The sequence below is a fragment of the Rhagoletis pomonella genome, unplaced genomic scaffold, assembly GCF_013731165.1.
Source record: "Rhagoletis pomonella isolate Grant_MI unplaced genomic scaffold, Rhpom_1.0 Rhpom_scaffold_00010, whole genome shotgun sequence".
NCBI lineage: Eukaryota > Metazoa > Arthropoda > Insecta > Diptera > Tephritidae > Rhagoletis > Rhagoletis pomonella.
In genome coordinates, this window is record NW_023458564.1 from 20,385,716 (window position 1) to 20,406,772 (window position 21,057).

Here is a 21,057-nt window from a genome sequence, read left to right on the forward strand (position 1 = left end):
TAGATCATTCGTCTACCAATACACTTCGCTTTTTATTTCATTGAAGTTTTTTTTAGTTCACTCTACACTTTCTTTTATGTTGAAGTACTCACACATTGGCTGCATTTCTTTATCCATTCCGGATAATCTCATTTCACAGCCGGAATAAACAGAATGTGTTTGAAATATACGTTAACATATCATCAGGAACGTTCTAAAGAATAAGTAAACAAAAAAGTTCATTCCAAACGTTCAGAATGAATAAATAAATTCAGCCATTATGTACATTACATTTGTTGAATTTTTAATGGATATTCAATGTTTCTCGTTTTCACTGCGAACTTTACTTTTAAACTTCTACATATCGCGCACCGTCTTCACAAGAGTCACAACTCAAAATGATACGTGCGTCAGAAAACGCGAAAAGCTATTTCGTAGCACATACTAATCATATGGGGAAGGCCGACTTTGCCTTAGTTTTTTTTTTTTTAACAAATTACAACAAAAATTTGCCCCAGCTTTTATTGAAAGGTAAATAAAAGCTCTGTGTACATTTTTAGCGAATAATTTCAAAAATGCCAAATTTTGAGTTTTGACTCTTTTGAGAAACGTGTGCGATATGTGTATGATATAGGGCTGTGCGATTATTCGATTACTCGAGCAAGTTGGTTAATCAATTATTCGGTTAATCAATTACTCGAGTAATCAAGATTTTGATTACTCAAAACGATGATTAATCGAGTTACTTGAAATATGATTACTCAAAAAAAATAATTTTGCTCGTTAAAAGAGTTTGCTTTGGAAAATGCTTATTTTCTTTTTTACATTCTGTATATAAAAAAACTTTTTTGTTTTAATTTTTGAAAACAGAAACGTTGTTTTCAAAGTATCAAGGAACTTTAACTACTTTATACATATGTAAAGAGTTGAAATGTTGATTACTCATTTTACTCGAAATGTTGATTAATCATAAAGCAAATTACTCAAATATTTTTGTTTTTGGTTAATCAAAAATCTTGATTACTCGAGTAACTGAACTTTTGAGTAATCATAATTTCCAATTAATCGAATAATTGAGTTATTTAATTTATGATTAATTAAAATTTTGAGTAATCAATTAATCGCACAGCCCTAGTATGATACGTACCAATATGGTATGCACTTATGTATGTACCAGTGATGGAAAAGTAGGCACAATAGTGCCATTTTTGGTACTTTCATTCACAAGGGCACTTTTGGCAAAATTCATTCTGGTTTGGCACAACCATAAATTATAAATATTTAGCCAGTATATAAAAAACATTCATATATTACTCATAGATTCAAAAAGTGAAAATTAAAATCACTTAAAAATTAAGGGACATTATATAAAATTAATAAAAATTATTCAAACTGGTCAAAATGTCGCACTGCTATTATTTCGCACATAGGTATGTATACATATGTGTAAACAGGTCCGATTAGCTATATTTCAGTGTTTTTCCCCTTCATAATCAGAATATTGCGTTATTTTGGTATGCTTTTACTCTAATAATTCAATAAAGTACATTAAAAATACTATTTCTAAAAATACATATGGGTATTTCCATACGTCACATACGTGACACACAAACAAGGAAAAACATGTGTTTTTTTTACTATTTTTGGACGCACATGATTAGCTCTATATTTAACCGAAAACCGAAAACAATCGAACCGCATGGTCCGTAGTATAAGCAATTAAAGAGAGTGTCGTTACGTGACAAAAATGGAAGTGGATTTTTCCTTTTCTTAAAAAATCGCAAACCTCTGCGAATTGTGGATGGCTCTTTTCATGAAACTTGTTTTAATATGATTTGGAATAATTCTAGTTGTTTTTAGAGTTTTGAATTAATGCAACTTGTTTAAATTTTCTTTTACGTTGATGCCACGTCACATAAATTTCCATCGTTATATTATTGTTAATATTGCTTCTCAATGAATTTTCAACGCAAATAAAACATGGATTTTATATCGAACGCACTTTTAATTTTAGCTTCAGCGCCAATTCAGTGTAAATTTTTCGGAAATCTATGATTGATTATGTTTCAACCACATACGCCAAATTCGAACGAAATCGGACAATAAATATGGTTTTTCGAAATATCTCGACCTTGGCGTCACCTAGCACGACCATTTTACGCAATAAATTTTCTACCCACATAACCAGTATATATTTTAAAAAGCAGACAATTTGGCTCATAAATACGTTATATATACGAATTTTATTTTTTTTTGTCGCAGTAGACCTTCCCATGGAGACACCCATATGTCTTAAAAGAAAGTAATTTCAATTTTGTGGCACTTTCATCTCCTTTTTGGCACTATTTTTGCAGTTTATTAGGCACATTTTGAAATTTTGGAATTCCATCCCTGGTATGTACTTATGTACATACAAATGTGAATATTTATGTACTTATATGGGTGTGTAGTTTCTGCCAAAAGCCTTAAGATCGAGGCTAATTTCAATTTCTCCAAATTAAATCAAAATTGTAACTTCTTTTCTGTTCTTAAGTACCTACTTACGTATGTGTGTATGTAACACTGTGTATTACATTTTTGTATTGAAAGTTTTTGTTAACTTTCTGATTTCACTTTCACCCAAAATAATCGAGCCTCGCCGCGAAGGTGGTTCTGGCCACAGGCTCGCTTGCTTGTGCTCATTTTAATTCAATCTCTTAACAAATTAGCGGGCTGCAACTTTGACGGAGGAACAGCCGGTTTCGTATTTCAATTTTTAGAAAGTGTCACCTTTTTAGGGCACATGTATTTACATACATATATGTACATACATATGTACATATAAACTGCGCATGCACGTGATAAAGATGTTGATGTTGAAAGAGCACCTTTTTTTATGTGTGTAAGAATGTATGTATATAGTACATAGAAATATGTATACCCTATTTGCCACAGAACGAGGAGGAGTTCGAATAGAACTCGATTCATCGTCGCACTGCGTTGTGCGGGCGGGCAAAAATCAAAAATTTTGTTGCCCCAAATATAGACATAGTTGGTACTGTTGGCAGGGTAATCACTATCAAGCCTCCGGTCCCAAATTTTGTATCAAATTAATAATTTACAGAAAAAAGGCGTTTGAAGTAAAATTTATAGTATTTTCCGTTTAAAATTGAAAAGAGTTACCACCCGTTAGAAGATTTAATTTAAATTTTTTAATAAGTTAAAGGAATTATTAAAAGATGTAAATCAATCGAAATGGGTTTTGAAAGGGTTGATTTCTTAACTACATGTGGGAGGGTTGCCACCTGTTTAAATAATCAAATTCCATTTTAATTTAGGGAACTAGGTGACTGACATTAGTATCACCACATATATGGGGGTCAGACAAAAGAAGTCTAAGGTCATAGTTTTTTTGCAAATATTTTGAAGATGGTCGCCACCTGTTTGCAAATCGAATTTAATTAAATTATAAAAAAACGTTATATATGAAATATTAAAATATTTATGTCAAGCGAAAGGGTTACGGCGTCGCATTTGTTATTTTATTACATTATTTAAATACATACAACGGCAATGAGTGATATGTTTTCTTGCTGCTTTCTTATAACTGGACCTTCGAATTATCTTTGAGGTTTTAGGAATTTGTTTATTTTTCACTTATTTTTTGATAAATATTTTAAATTTTGTTCTTTGGTCTGACACCCATGTCATTATACATGTTTCTGTTTCCCAAATCGATTATTTAAATTGAATTTAATTATTTAAAGAAGAGGTAACCCTTATACGTTTAGTTTTACTTTTGTAGTACTGCATACATTTTTAGCATCGTTCTGCAATACGCTGTTATGTAGTACATCAATTTTGCGGCCCGCCCGCGAACTGTGCGTTTTTCATTCGCTGACGAATGATGGTTGTCGGCGAACAAATTGTTCACAAGAACGAGTAAGAAACGAATTCGATTTAAACCCGTTTGGCAAATTGGGTAGGCATATCATGAAGTTAATACTTAAAGTGTACTTTCTCATTTATGTATGCAAAATCAGGTCAATAAAGGATTTTAAATTTATCGCCAAAAACTGTTCAAAAAGTTTACATGCCCTACTTTTAATTAAAATGTATGCATTACGAGAATGTGAAAATATATATGTACATACATTCATATGTGCAGAAATGCATATAGCTGCAAGTAAAATAAAATCAGCAAAATTCGAAATGATGCTGTTGGCAACTTATGTTTATTTATTTATTGTTGATTATTTTCCATTCTGGCTCGATCTATATCACAAAACGCATAAATAAAAGTTTCAAAGCTTGCACAAAGCTCAGAAAAACTAATTAAACTTAAAAATTTGTTCACCAATTTTTCAACTTTTTTAATTAGATTTTCTAGAAATAGTTTGAGTATGTAGTTTAGTAGCCCATTCAATTTTAGTATAACAAAGTGGAAGGCTAAAATTGCTAAAAATTTCCGTTGAAATTGAAATTTGCCAAGCACCGCCAAAATCTTGACTTACCGTTAAAAAAGGGCTTTCCAAACTAATCCGCACTTATAAGCCTGCCACTTAGTTCAACCGGTGTTCAGTTTTTTACTGGTTATAAAAAGAAGAAACTTAGGTCTTTCGTATGCTGTATATGTAAATTTATAAAACTTAAAAGCACCGAATGTGTTCGCTCAGTAAACGCAATTTTCATTTACTTTTGTCGCTTTTTTCACTTCTAGTGATGTTATACGCACTATTTTATAAAGCAACCTGAATTGTGTCAAAGTGAACAACCAGCAAAACCAACGGCGGGGACAAACTATCACATCTTCAGACTCGCCTATTTTTCTGCCTTAACTCCATAGCTCTAACATAGCTTTACAAAGACATGGCGGCATGTGCTTAGCTAGAACGAAATTTAGGGGAGTGGGGAGGCCCCTATACATTTTTTTTTTTTCAAAACCAATAATTATTACTCAAACATTTTTTGTTATAGCCTAAAATTATTGTAACCAATAGAGGTAGGTTGTAAATATACACAAAAATAGAAGTTCACAAAAGTTGATATAATACTATTCGTCGATTTAAATAATTAACTTTTTACTGCAAATGTTTTTTTTACGAGAAGGAAGTCAGAGGGCGTCAGTGTGAGACTTTAATCCAAAATAAACCTTTTACCGTCATGTACCGTTCCCCTCCCGGTACCACCGTTAAGAATTTTGTCGGGATAATAACACTGTGTTATAGATCTATTGAAGCATAACAAATATGCACACTTAGAATTTTGAAACGTGTTTTTCATAGCCATATAATTGTTCGTAACTTAGTTTCTGATTATCAGAAGAAAAATTTTTACAGTGCGTACACGTTAACCGCATACTTGATTAATGTAAGTCTCCAAAGCAAAACATTTTAACCTTTATAAGAGCAATTTCGAAACAATTTAATCTCAATACCTACAACTAACTTTCTTTGTGTATGCATGCCACTCATACAATTTTTTTAATTTTTTGCCCTTCTTTGACTTACCAGTATGTATTCTGGAAAAACTAAAAAGTGGTGTTTCAGTTAAAGTAATGTGTGATGAGCAGGGAACGGATTTCATGGAAATTGCCGTTTTTCTGCTAACTAGATAGAGTATATTCGATTAAGAATGTCCACGATTTAGCTTTCCCTGATTCCATATATACACATTTGATGTTGCCTTTGTTTGCCTTTTTTAAGATATTTGCCTTTTCTACCTTTAAAAAAGTGATTATAGCATTTACATTTTTTTTTTAAGATTAAAAAATATACACATGCCCATGCGGCTTATAGAAGCGCAGGGACATCTTGCCAAATAGGTGTTGGAAAAATTCAAAGCCGTTTTCTCAGCTAACGTAGGCTTGGAGACAATAAGGGGTGTGGATAGAATTGCATGCAAAGGGCGAGGAAAACGCCCTTATTCCTGATAATATGAACGTTTCAAATGTTCCATATTTAAATTGGGCTCCACTTGTATCAACTTACGTCGAGCGCACATTTAGTACATTCAAGGCTTTTCTTCGCGAAAATCGAATGAAAATGCTGCCAGAAAACTTCAAAATACATCTTGTTCTTCAATGTTACTACAACTATACAGATTAAAGTTTTATGAGTTAGAAACTCGAAAGGATAAAATAGTCAAAGATTCAAAGTACAAATTTTTCATATAGGCTGCATTTCTTTATTCATTCTGAACGTTTGAAATAAACTTCTTTGTTTACTTATTCTTTAATCGGATTATCCGGAATGTATAAAGAAACGCAGCCATAATGAAACTAGTTCATAGTTTTTCTCTTTTTACTTGTAATATAAACATTTCTAAAATAACTGTATTTTTTTATTGTTCTTCGTATTTTCTGTCTTTTTTAGTGCCTTATTTTGCTTTTTTTGCAATACCTAGTGCCTTTTCGTGCCTTTTTCGCTATTTTATTTTGCCTTTTCCAGCCTATTTCGTTATTTTATTTTGCCTTTTTTATAGGTTTTTAGGTCCTAAAAATCAGTTCCCTGGTGATGAGTTTAAAGTAAACAAATCAACTCTTATCAGAATTAAAGCAGAAGTAAAAATAAAAAAATACAGAAGTGGTACTTGAGAAACGGTGGTTATGTTTTGAGAGAAAGTACAATGTTTCCATACCTGCCCAATTTAAGAAAGCTAAAGTCCAAAAGTTACATAAAAATAACCACATGTATCTTTCGCCAGACAAGACATAATTCTGATTGGTCTGGTCCATTCTTTCTTTCTTCTTCTCCTTCTTGGCGCTATTATCGCCTAAGCGGTTTTGGCCGAGTCCAAAAGAGCATGCCAGTCACTTCTCTTCTGTGCCAACTGATGCCTTAGTCCTTCGATCGCAGTGGGGGCCGTCCTCTTTCTCTGCTACCACCATCGATACCCGCGTAGGGATGCAAACGATGCATCGATATTTTTGAAACATCGATAATATCAGTTCAAAATTCGATATTTGCCATCGAAGTTTACAATTTCCTAAAATCGCTAAATTGTCGATACATCGATGCCGGTTTCAGCGATGTTTTACCATCGAATTCCTATCCACATCCACATACTAAAATTTTTTGACTGGCCATGAATTTTAATATTTATTCTTTTAAAAGGAACATTCAGAAATTTCGAGTTTACTCTTATCTTTCGATATTAAATATGCATACTTAGTCATTAAAAGAGGACCAGGATCCCGTTAAAATTTCAACGAAATTGGGCCTTGGAGCTTTAGGCTCAGCTAGCTTACGACGGCATGCATTTCTATTCTATTTATAGGGAAGGAATGGTAAATAAATAAAGGCAATAATTGATTTACAGAGAGTTGGAATTGAAAAGTATTAAATTTTCCTAACAAATTTCGAAACATCGGAAACCATCGATATATCGATGTTTTTCTGGCGATGTATTTTAGTATCGATGTTCATTTTTCCGATGCATCGAAACATCGATGTATCGAGCGTTTTTGTCCATTCGTACGACATGATCAAGTCAGTGTAGCCGTTGTATTTTGATTCGCTGCACTATGTCCATGTCGTTTTAAAGCTCATATAGCTCACGTTCCATCGTTTGCGGTACTTGCCGTCGCCAATGAGTAAGAGCCCATAAATCTTTCGCAGAATCTTTCTCTCGGAAACTCCAAGAGCCGCCTCATCAGATGTCCATGCGTCCGCGCCATAAACCAGCACAGGCATGATGAGTGACTTATATAATGTGATTTTTGTACGACGAGAGGACTTTACTTCTCAATTGCCTACTCAGTCCAAACTATCACATGTTGGCACCGAGCAAAAAAGCGAACATCGCATTTAGTGATAACGTGTTGTAGGACGCATTACCTTATAGGTTCTTCTAATTGTTTCCCTTCTTTTAGGCTTTGTCTGAAACCTCGTTTGGTATCAAACGGCTCGGAGTGGTCTTGCCCAATTCTGAGGGAGCTGGTGGTATTGCTCGACGTCATATTACATAGCCGTTTTAGTTTCGCGGAAATACGAAATGAAGACATCGTGGCATAAAGACAACTTCTTTTCGTGCTGCCGAAAGCGGCTTTGAAATCAACAAATAGTAGGTGTGTGTGGAGTCTATTCTCACAGGTCTTTGGTTGGGGGGCTCGGGCCAGGTAGGGCTACGGCCATGCATGCATTCCCACCCTGGTGCGAAATAAAGTCAATTGACATTATTATCTTTTCAAAAGCAAAATAAAGTCAACAAAAACTTGAAAATAAATTCATTGACGCTATTTCCTCATTTAAATGGAAATAGCGTCAACAATGCTTAAAGTATGTCGATTCATAGAAAAAAAAATGTTGTTCTTACAATAAACATTGCCCCGTAAGTGTTGTTTTTTAATAGATGAAAAATAATAATATTATATATATTATATTATTATATAATAGAGGAAAAAGGTTGGTGCTATTAATCCACAAACAATCATGAACTACCCCCAATTGATTTTATTAAAAAATTTAAAATTACGAATATAATAAAAGCACGATGCGAAAAACCAAACGCAAAACATAGCTGGAACACGAGAAATATTTGAAGAAAGAGAACTTGCAAAACATGTTTCGTTTCCACAAAAATAAAGCGAACACTATTAAATTGCAGAAACAATCCATGTCCAAAAACCCCGGAGGAACACTGAAAAAATTCTATGTTTTAAATTAGCATATTTTGAACGAATGCGGAATGTCTAAGGTGGAAAAGAAACCACGGCCGCCCCGAAGCTAAGCAAATTTAATGTTCGAAAGAGCAATAATGCCAATGGATTTTATTTCGCTATTGAAAAGGTAATAATGTCAATTGACTTTATTTCGCACCAGGGTGGGAAATAAAGTAAATTGACCTTATTTCCGTTGATCTTATTACCTATCACCGGTAGCAGAGGATAGTTTATCTGACAACGCTGAGTTAGTACAAATTTAAGAGGATTAATCGAGTTAGATAGTATTTTGATAAGATGGATTGACGGATATCAATCAGTTGAGATAAATTAGCTCTAATTCATCGAAATGTGAAGAATTTCCTTTCAATCTTCTTCCTTGAGAGAATAGCTGAAATTTGACATTTGTGTACCGAAGGCAAAAACAAAATGTATGTACATACATATGTATGTAGTCCCTTTTTTTACTTACCACTAATAAAAACTGGTTTTAAAAAAACTTTTCTAAAATTACTTGTTTACTTTGTTGCTGAATTAATTAAGAATTGAAATTTGAGAAGTTCTATACAAAAAATAGCAATTCCAATATTTACTTTTTCGAGTTTTTTCTTGAATATGATTTGACCTATTAAAATCTACATATTTTACTTTATGAAATGCAAGAATAAGTAACCTTTGGAAAAAACTTTTTGTCAGAGCATAACCTAGGCATATTCAACAAGGTAGAAGTGACAATTCAGTCGAGCTCTCTCATAGCTGACTGTAATATCAAAAAATGTAAACAAAGAAATTAACTCTTTGTTATGCAATTACCATATTTGATAAAACTCAATGGGTCATATGCATAAAAACTGAGAAATTACTTTTACTTAAAATTTCATACCTTTCAGTTGGATTTATTTAAAAAATCGAGTAAAAGGTTTGACATTTAAGTAAAAGCATTTGCTTAGGTTTTATGCATACGGCCCAATATCTTTGAGATGAAAGTTTTTGTAAATATGAAATTATTTAAAATTTCATTAGAATCAGCTTCATTTTAGTTAATGCATTTTCTTTTTAATGTAAATGTGAAAATGCATACACTGAAAGACACTCATTTATAAACCGTTTTGACAATTTTCTTGCTTTTACTATCCCAATGTTTTTGAGAATTTATTCAAATACTTAATTTTAAAGTATATTAGACATTAGACAAAAAAAAAGTTTGATTCTTCTAAATTTACATCAGAACTAGCTTCAATAATTAAGCTATTAAATTTTTGGAATTCGAAATTTACTTTCCATTAAGTTTATTGAAAATTACTCTTAGTGTCTTTATGTTAAAAAGAAATTCTGGTTTAGGTTTTATCAGACCACCATTTGAAATTTGGTCTATCCATGTATATGAGTTTGAGATTTTCTTTTCATACCCGGTATGATAAATCCTGCACCTGGGAACAAACGCGTCCGCTTCGAAATATTCGGCTGGGATAGGCAACAAATAAACTCGCACACGTGAAGAAAACCTCGCAGCGATTCGCCCACCGTTGTCGCTTCACTTGACAACTCGGAGGTTTAAAGTAACGCACAAGCTTTTTGTCCTGGCTCTTGTCAGACACAACGCACCGCCCGTAAATCCTTTTCGTTATACCCGAGCGCACTTGTGCACAAGGGTATATTAACTTTGTTCGCATAACGGTTGTTTGTAACATCCAAAACGAATCGAGATGGATATGGACTAATGTATACATAATTGCTCAGAATGAATAGAGAAGTCGTTTAAGCCCTGTCTGTGTGTCCGTCCGTCTGTCCGACGGTATGAGCCTTGGCCAGGTTCTAGCTAAGAAATCTGTTGAAAATCTTTGACCTGCCATGTAACACAGAAACACGAAAGCTGCGATAAATCAGTAACTACTAAAGCTAATTGACTCAAAATCGATTATTGCAATGACAACTGAGCAAAAAACTGGGCTATTATAAATTTGTGCATAATGGGCGTGGCGCCGCCCGCTTATGACCACAAATGTGTATCTCGGTAACCGATTTATCAACTTCCACCGAACTCGGTGCACTTAATATCCTTGGTACGGAAAAGCAATTGGTTTGAAAATTATTCAAATCGGACTAAAATTGTTATGCCTTGAGCATAACAGAACAGTTCCATATTCAAGCTTTATAGTGGAGAATGACGTTATGCCAATTGAGAGGTTTGATGTTAAATTCAAAGTTTATTTAATCCAATTCGTGGTAGACGTGTTAAAGTATAGCCTTTTTGGACACTTTTCTTCAAATGTGTCCTTTTTATTAACTTCATTCTTTAAAAAAATTTAACTTTAACCAGGTTCCTTTAACTTAGGTTCCTTTTTATGAATTCACACCTTTTTTCTCAATAATATAAGAAATTATAATTCTAGTGTTTTGTTATGGAGTTCCTTAATTATTATGCATTATAAAAAAAATGAAAAATTCGAAATAGAATTTCCGAGCATGTACTGCAAATCGTACGATTTGAAATCAGTGCGATTTGTAAACTTTGCATTAATATTTTAAGGAAAGTATTTATTACATATTGCAAATAGAAACGGCGCTAAACACATCATTTATGTACGGTATATCCATCGATTCAGTGCCAAATTTTGCCTTTTTGCTAAGAAATCTCCAAAGTAAGTTTTGCAAATCGTACGATTTGAAATCGGTGCATATATGTACCTTTTATATAAAAAGGTTTGATCGCTTAATGACCAAATATGAACAATTCTATTTAAAAGAACATTGTGTGAGTATTAAGAAGTTTTTTGTTTCTTATTCCTTCACTCCCAAAACCACCAGATAATAAAATAAAAAACTTTAAACTACTTTAAAATTATTTAATTTAGCCCCGAAAAGATTGCAGCTACGCACTGCAAAGTTTTCTCATATCACATTCTTAAGGAGATCATAATAAACAATAATATTTTATGAAATAATAATGTAAAATATGTATACGTACATAGTAGATATATAATTATTTTTAAATACTTACACAGATTCTTTTGTAAATGCGGCAAATTGTTATTCGAGATAAAATTATAGTCAAACGTTTTTTTTACATTTGATATTTAATATTAGATTTTTTTTAATTTATTTTTTATATATTTTTAAGTCCCTGTATTTCACTGCTGGTATAGATACAAAAATTTACTCATATAAATATGAATTAAACACTTTTAAGAATTTTTTCTCGATGTAGATTAGTGCATTGCATTAATTAGTTTTTATATTAAAAAAAAATACTCGGTATGTGTTATATCTTTATCGAGTGTGAAGTTAATAGAACTGAAGTAACTGCTTTATACTAATACATATGTAAATATAAATCCCCTTTCTTTGATTTTGTAGGTTCTATCATTAGAGGGTTACTCAGAGGACTTCATTTCTGATATTAGGAAAATTAATTCGATATTTATTTATTAATGAGGCAGATAAAATATATTTGGGGTATAACCCTAAAGCCGATAAAAACTGTTGACAACTTCGAATTAAAAGTTTTAATAAAATTTCGAAAATTTTTATAAAACATACTTCCGGTTTTCGATTTTCTGTTTATACGTTTAATGGAGTCATCTTTATATCAAATTATTGAGTCGTTATATTTCAAATTGCTCTGTGATGCACAGTTTACGATTCCACTAAGTTGACTATAAATTTCGAAACTTCAGGTTGATTCAATATTTGTTTTTCGTATTTCTTTTTCGCGTTTTCTACACACACACAGATACTGTACATTCATATCTACATACACATATCCAATAGTTGTTTTTAGCTACTTTTTATATATCTTGCTATTTTACTTTATTATTTTGCGGTAATTTTTACAAACAACTTGTCGCCCAACGTCAGATATTTAAAAATAACATTGAAAAACATAAAAACGAATATTGCGAAACAACCCGAATACATACATATATATATATATACACATAATGAAGGCAAATAAAACGCGAGAACCATACGTATCTATACAAACTCAAAGTGTTGAAAAATTTATGGATTTCATTCTTTTTGTCCAAAATTCAAACATATTTACATTTCATGCGTTTGAACGCGCTCAGCGTGTTTAAAAACAAAGAAGAGAAATAACAGAAACGTAGAACAATAAAAAAAAATATTGTGTAAGATAATTACATGTTCTACACACACATGCATGCACATTTCACATAAGAGGCAGCAACTGGCGAAGATAAACTAAACATTGAGTTAAAAAACTACAATTTTAAAGATATCGAAATTCTTTGAGTATTTTTAGTACTAGCATGAGTTATTAACACATTTTTGAGTAGTTACAAGACCTTCTGATTCATTTAAATATACACACATTTTTAACGTCAAGAGTTAACGATCTTTTAAATATAAAAAACTCTCTACTATTACTCTATGATAAGAAGCCCCATCAACCCTCGATCTTAGAACTACATTCATATATTCCTCAAATTTAAAAAAAAAAAAAACGTATCACTTTTCAACTCTCGTTTTTAGCCATTTGCACTGAACACTTTCCGGCGGGACTGAATTAAAAACTGAAACTTCAAGCCAAACTGTGCTTGTTATGGGAAGTCCAAAACCGCAGGACGTATTTTTACTGAATTTCGGGGGATCCACACTGCAATGCTGCTAGCGATTGAATAATTGCGATTTGTATTTGCGACTAATATTAAATATGCGAAATGCGAAAAGTGAGCAGAGTGGAGCGGAGCGAAGCAACGCAGAATGGAGCAACGCGCCGAGCAACAACAGCGTCTGGCAAGTAAACAGGCAGAGACGGGTCGCAAAGCGAACAGAACAAGCCCCACCATGGCGATGGAGGAGGCAACAAAAGGTCGTTGGCGACCAAATGCGAATACGAATACGAAATTAAGTTTTAAGAGTTTTGCTTTTGGTATCTGAGTTTGGCTTCCTCCAAAAAGCGATTGTTCACTGTTCTCCCAAATATCGAAATTAAAAAAAAAAAAAACAAAAACAATATGATGCAGATGGAATTGTTAAGTAAAAAATCAGTAAAAAACGATGTTCGTATTGCTGAAATGGGTAACAACATTGGAAGAGGTAGAAAGCTGGCGTTGTAAAATATTTGTTCAGAATTCGCACTTATACTAAGAAACTAAAATATTTATATACATATGTATGTATGTGTGTGTGTATGACTGTAGTATTTTATATGGATATATTAGAAGGGTTTTGTGATTAAAATATTATGTGTTTTATTTAAAAAAACATAAAGTAAATTTTCTACAACAGTAGTCGGTGACCATCGGGGATTGCAAATGTGCAGTCGTAATTTTGTATATCTTTCATGAACATGAAAACATATTACAACTACATACATATGTATATTAAGAAACGGTGGACCCATGACAACCTATATCAAAATGATCAGAACGTCGAGCTTTTGTCGATTTGGCCATGCATGTCTGTCTGTCTGTTTCAACGCAATCTAATCAAGATATCCGACCGAAATTTAGTAGTGCGTGTCGTTTTATAATGTATTAATCATTTGAGTGATTGTTCAGATATGAGGTTTTGCATTATACCTCCGCAATTTATTCAGCTAACTTAAACTCCTTCATTTAGACAGCTAAAACCTTGCACTTTCGTTAGCTATTTGCTAATTAATCAAACAAGGTCCGCAGAAGAAATCGTTGAGATCGGTGCACTATAAGATATTATCTCCCGTCCGATCGATTATTCACATATACGGTTTTGCGATTTGACTAACTTATGTAGGCAGCTAAAACCATGGAATTGTATCGACCATACAAGGCCTACTGCGAAAATCATTGAGATCGGTGCTTTATAAGATATACGTATATCTGTTCGAGCGGGGCAATATAGGGGCCGAGAATCCTCGTGATTCCGGCAACGGGGATCAATGGGGGAGCCGGTTCTTTAAGACAATCTTTTACTTACTCTCTGGCGAATATTCTAATCTCCAATGGTACTTGACTGAGAGTTGTTAATTGAGGTGTTAATTATATTTTATAGCGATAATGATAAAAAATTATTACTTTAATTATCGCAAAATTATTGAACGAAAAAAAAAGATTATCTTAAAGATCCGGCTCGAAGGACCATGTTCGAGCGGGGTAATTTAGGGGCCGGAAATCCTCGTGATTCCGGCAACGGGGACCATTGGGGGAGCCGATTCTTTAAGATAATCTTTTAAAAACTACATACCAACTAACGCCCTAATTTTTTTGTTCATTAATTTTGCGATTTTTTAAAAATAATAATTATAATTATCTCAATAAAAATATTTTTTAACAAAAATTAACAACTCTCGTCAAGTCCCATTTGTAAAGTTTTTATTAGCACACACCATTGTGAATGAGCCCGCATGAAAGAAGCAGCATTTGACAATTCATGCAGCCGGCCATTTGCAAAACACAAATAAAACCAACTAGTGCCAGCAAAGGAGGATAAAAGCCAAAAAACTCAACAAAAAAGGTAAAAAAAACAAAAAGGAACTTGTTCCGGCAATCTACGAGTGAGGTAAGTCCCCTTTTCAGTGACTATTGCCAAAAGGGTGCACTCGCGGAATAAATAAAGGTGAGTGAAAACTAATAGGGAATCTCCATGAGACAACCTTCACAGGCAATTAGTGGAAAGGCCTTTGCTAGGCAATTGCTGCATTGGGCTGAAAGTTGCTTGTAAAAGGCGCCTCATGAAAATTCCCTATAACCTAAAATTGGTAAAGAAGGCGCTGGAAAAAGCGTTGTCCAAACGTGGTCTGGACCACATATTCGCTGAGTAGCGGAACTCAGCTAGTAAGCGGTAAAATCCCGCTAGTCGACTGCAACGGCCAACGAAATATATATGTACCATTAATTGCCCAGTTATGCGTTTAATTTACATGACTCCCCCATCAGGGTATTTTACGTACATATATATGTATATTATATACATACACATATACATACATATGTATGTATATTAAAAATACAGTAACAGGTTAAAGTTAAATTGTCTGATGTTTATGAAAGGTATGCAGACAGCGTTGAATCGAAGTACTCTGGGCGGCCTTTTGTATCTTGCTAACTGCACATCACTTACCGGCGATTTCTGTTGTACACATATAACTTTTTGTTGCTTTTGCTGATCTCGACTCTCTTTTGGTGAACCTGTACGACATCTCTTTACTTAAGGTTGAGTGCAGCTCAACCAAAAGAGTATTAATAAAACAACGAGTGATTACTTTAACTGCGGCTATTACCGGCAGCAGTTGGGAAGTTGGCAGTAGGGTTCCTTAGTACCGATGCACATTCGTCGCTTTCAACTTTTATTTTGCGTATCGGTCAATGCGTACTGCTAACTAATACTGCCGCTCTCAGTACAGAATTCTTTCCTTTACTACCCGGTTGATCAGAAGAGCTCTTCTATCTATATATGTACCTGTGTTGCTGGCCAAACCCGATCTTCGGACAAACTAGTCTTGCCTAGGCTAAAATAGACCAGGGGCCACAGTATTTTCACACGGAACCGCTTTCCGCGTAGGCGGCCTTCGGCCGCACTTCAAAAAAATAACCCTCATAAGTCGTACTCAAGCCACACAGTCCACAATATTGTTGCGTCCAACTTGTTTCCGCATTGGACGGATATATTGGATCTAGGTAGAACCAGTTTACAGTACATATGTATTTGAGAAATTTTACTACTTTATAGCTAATAATTTGTTGCAAACCCATCCCTTTGAATTCGTGTTTCATATCTCCGGGCCATTGACGCAATTGATTTTTCACACTCCATATGAACCTCCAACATGGGTGACATGGCAGCTATTGTCAACACGAACTTGTCTTTTTTATTTCTCCCAGAAATGCTCGATGTGGTTCAGATTAGGGCATCGTGCAATGTTATCATATTTTTCTCGATTCAACGTCGTGTAGGCCGAGCGGTGTGCCTAAGAGGGTTAAATGTGGAAAAATCCATCTAACTGGCATTGTACCATCATGTATATTTTTTTTATACCTGTGAGGAGATTCTGTAGCGAGGAAGCGACATAACTACTATCTCGGAACATCGATAAAACATTGGTTTCTTCAGTTGGCGGCTGTGCCAAATGTTCTTCAAAATTTGAACCTTTCAATAAAAATCCATTTTATGAATAGCCTTTTAATTTTCGATAGCGTATGGCGTTCGATATTAGATTTTTATTATTGGGTTGACACCTTGGAAGTCTGTTAACGTTTCTAACGTCCTATGAATTGCTGCTTCTTTTGACTAAAGATAACTAAGTGATTACATATATTAAATCGGGTCGGCCCCTCTACAAAAAAAATTGTAATCTAGTTTTATATTACTAGATCTGATCTACTTCTAAAACAACACCCTTTAATTTCTCTTAATTAAGTTGTTGTGGGGACACAATGTAGGGAGCCGATAGTGTTCTCAGCATTATACGGCTATTCGGGGGAATGTGAATGATACATTTGTTTGTGAGTGAGAGTTTTTAAAGAGCGCGAATGCGCGATAAATTACTTTTTGGGAGCATAGCTCGCAAATAAGAGAGCAATTTTTGTTTTATTTGATTGTGCAAATATGTACATATGTTTGTATGCAGAAAAAAAATTACTGATATGTAATAGTTTGTAATTGTATTTGTGTGTATCTGTACATTTACAATTTTACAAACATATCTCAAAACGAAACCGAAAATAGGGAGCGAAGCGTTTTATTTTATCTTTACTTTCAAAGAGAGTCGCCTATTGTGCGGGCGTGTGGGTGTGCGTGTATGTAGAATCTATGTGAATTTACGTATGAATGTAAAGGTGTGTATGTTTGTTCGTGATAGTATATGTGCTAAAGGTTGTCTGCCTTTCGGAAAGTCAGAGATGAATATGTAAGTATGTACGTACTATGTATGCATGCACATACATATGTAAGAATGTACATACTTTGTATATATGTAAGTATGTAAGTTATTTTATCTTAAATTGTTTTCATTTTCTTCTTTGTTTTATTTTTATTTTATTTTTTTTATCAACAGACATACATATTCCTCATGGTGGAATAATACAAGGTGTTGGATATTGACAGCGTTCTCGCTCTAATCCGCCATCTTGGCTCCCTTAGCTATATCAGTGTTTCCCTCTTGAAAAAACTACATTTTATCGCCTTTAAAAAAGTACTAAACTACCTCATTCCCTATTCCAAAACTGATTTGCAATCACTGAACAATTCTTTGACATTTACTCTATTCTTATCGTTGGCAACTGAAAATTAAATTAGAAATTTCAACATTAATTCGACAAAAAAACATCGGTTTAGAGTTCTCCCCAAGGATTTGTAGTTATTTTGGTCGATGCTTCCTTCCGCTGCAATCCCGTCTGTGGTTCACTGCCACTGGCCCTGCTTTTCCAACGATATAACTGTTTTTTTGGTAACTTCTACCGCTAAGACTTTGTTGCTTTTTCCCTTTTCCCTAAAAATAGTGCTACAAAGCTCAATAACAATATGGAAACAAATGTTAATAAGCCACAATAATATTGACAATAAATAAGATTTCACTACGATTGAATTTTCTATTAGTAACAGGGTAGTTATAGTGAATGTTTTATTCGATAACTAAAACTATATTTGATGTTTGTAGCGATAAAAATATGCCTAAATCAGCCAAATACCCTATGTGGGTCGGCTGAATCAGTAAAACGTGACAGTAGTTGACTTTTGAGGTTAATATATCGGTCTTAAGTTGGTAAGGTTTTTAAAACATCCGCAGCTTCCTTTAAAGCATCGCTGCTAATTGCTGAGAGGACCAGATTATATTTACCGACATAAGATGTGGTCTTGTACGACTGAAAGGTGGCCTCAATTTGTAGAAACCATTTGTCTGGCATCTCAGTTCAGAACGGTCGCAGCTTGCATTGCGATGCAAGCTCCACATCTTTAGTTGGCATTTTGTTCGATGAAATATTCTCCACATCCGTCGATTCGCCCTTTTGTCGATTCCGTCATGTTGTAACGACTCGGGGTCACCACTAATTTTTTGGTTTTGGAAGTTTGACTATAATTATAGGACATTGTGTTTAATAAACTAAATTACCATTTATTGCATAAGTACTACGTTATATATACTACTTTCGCGAATTTAGCTTATCATAATATACCGTTTGTAACTATTTATATGCAAAATTTTATATGAAAAATAGTACCAAATTTCGTACTACTTCGCAAAGCGGGCTTTTTTTCTTCCCGTTTCTCTCGTGCTTCCATATTACAACCTTTTGTAAGGGAGCTGTCGACATGAGCTGTCACTACGTACAACACCTTGTATAATTGCACCATGCATATTCCTATGGAAACACGAAAGCAACATACTACATAATTTAAGTAACATATGTAAGTACATATTTTCCACTTTAACGTTTTATATCTTTTATCACAGCAAGCACGCGAGTAGATGCATTTACACAGGTGTATGAGTAACCGTAGGTTTAAACAGATTTCATTAACCATGTACGTAAATAAAATTCGTTAAAATCTCCCATATGTCCAAACATGCAATTTGTTAAAACATTTAGGTGATTCACAAGGTGTCATAACGAGTCATATTGTCATAATATCATAAATTTTATGACGGTTTAAAATATTTTGTTGTTGCTTGCTACGTGAATTGTGTACTAATGAAATACAACTCCGCACGGTATGTTTTTGGGTTGTCGTATCTAATCAGCTGTCTTTTGTTTACCTTTTCATTTCGCATTTTACTTTTGCCATTTTCATTCTGCTGCTGCGTAAATTTGTTAATTTTACAAAGAAATGCAGCAAGGAGAAAATATCCAGGTAAGTTATCGAATACAAAAGCATAAGTGGCCAAAAATTTACTAAATACATTTGTTCCAGCCAAAGGCAAAACGTGTGCGACTTAATCCGACCAAGAAATGGACAGTGGCGGAAGAAAAGGCACTAGTAGAATTTTTGATGGGCAACAGAAATTTTGAAGTAGGTTTATAGTATAGTAGTACGATATTAAATTTATATTAACAACTTTTATAGAAACCAACAGTGCAATCATATTATAGACGGTTCGCGGAAGAGGCGAACATCGCTGTAGAGTGGAAGTTGATACGTGCGAAGGTGAGAAATATGAGGTTGAGCTATAATAAAGCCAAAGCATGGGAAGGTTCGACTGGCGCTGGCAGCATGGAAGGGGAGACATTAAAAGGTAAGATTTTTTGTCCACTATGAATTTCATTCGCTTTAACTTTAAGTCATACAATTTTGTTTCAGCTACTTTGCTAAAAAAGTGCACTTGTTACTATGAACTAGACGAAGTTTTTGGTGGCAGAATAGTGGAAGCGGCAATAATTGAAGAGAGCTTGGACTCTGCCTCGAGCAATGATATTTTTAATTCAACGATAATTGAAATAGAAGAAGGCTCCACGTCCGCAACCTATGGAGTGGTGGAAAGTGCAGAGCCGCCAAGTGCAGAGCCGCCAAGTCGCAGAGGCATATATTCGCGGACAGCTGTGTCGGATATAAGAGAAATTTACTCGGAGACCTTAAAGTTGAAAAGGGAGAAAATAGAAAGAAAAAGAAAGTGCATTAAGGGAGAGAGAAGTATACATTAAAGAGAGGGAATTGGCTCTGAAAGAAAAAGAAATTGATTTAAAAGTTAAGGAATTGGAAATGAAAGAACGGTTGGCAATGGAGGAGCTTAGATTGAAGTATAAATGAATTCGAAGTGATTTGCCTGCCATTTAAAAGCAGAGGGAGTAAAATGTTCATAAAATTCTGCTTACCATTTTTAACTAAACTAAATACATACACCAGTGTGCGTACGCTGGTATCCACTTTTGTTTAACTTAACTATTTCTATCTCAAAAGCACAAACAAATTTGTATGAATATTTCGCTTCTTTTGATTTGCATAACACTGCTTATACGTACAACTTCAAGTACTTTTTTTATTTACCAGTATATTAATTTGAATTCAGGCTTTTTATTTCATTTACATTTCATAAATAATTTGTATTAGTTTACGTTTATACCAGAGATCTCAAATATATAAAATAAAGCATTAATCGTTTGTTTGGTTTTGTATAAAGTGCAATAAGGCAGCTCTAGTGTTGCTTGGAGGTGGTATATTAAGTTCAGATGATAGAATGTCACTGCTACTTTCTTTTTCTGAATATTCTATTAAAATATTGTGCAAGATGCAGCACACCATTATCCATTCATTGCAGTGCTTTTTATTTTGATCGGTAAGCATTCTGAATTTAAGTTCTTTTAAACTACCAAATTTTTCCTTTAACAACCCAAAGCAATTCTCAATCCTCACACGATATTTGGAAAAGTATTTGTTGAATAGATCTCTACTCTCTCTTGTATACTCGGTACTATTTTGTCGGAATGGTGTAATTATAAACGGTTTCAGTGAATAAGCGCTATCGGCAGCGATCCACTGAGAAGGAACTAAGAAGCGTT

At 33.9% G+C, this 21,057-nt stretch overlaps 1 protein-coding gene and 1 long non-coding RNA gene across 5 annotated transcripts in view; one reads left to right on the forward strand and one right to left on the reverse strand.

The window, feature by feature from the left end:
* Positions 1-21,057, reverse strand: part of LOC118746156 — a 95,857-nt gene that overhangs the window by 68,000 nt on the left and 6,800 nt on the right. For all 4 annotated transcript variants that reach the window (XR_004993786.1, XR_004993788.1, XR_004993787.1 and 1 more), the window contains exon 2: positions 11,622-11,757. This is a non-coding gene — a long non-coding RNA (uncharacterized LOC118746156). The remainder of the gene's footprint in view (positions 1-11,621; positions 11,758-21,057) is intronic.
* On the forward strand, positions 19,296-20,642 carry LOC118746155. The gene is made up of 4 exons (XM_036479940.1): positions 19,296-19,414; positions 19,475-19,573; positions 19,628-19,796; positions 19,862-20,642. Exons 1-4 carry the CDS (start codon positions 19,391-19,393, stop codon positions 20,200-20,202), a joined length of 633 nt encoding a protein of 210 aa, XP_036335833.1. The 5' UTR covers positions 19,296-19,390; the 3' UTR covers positions 20,203-20,642.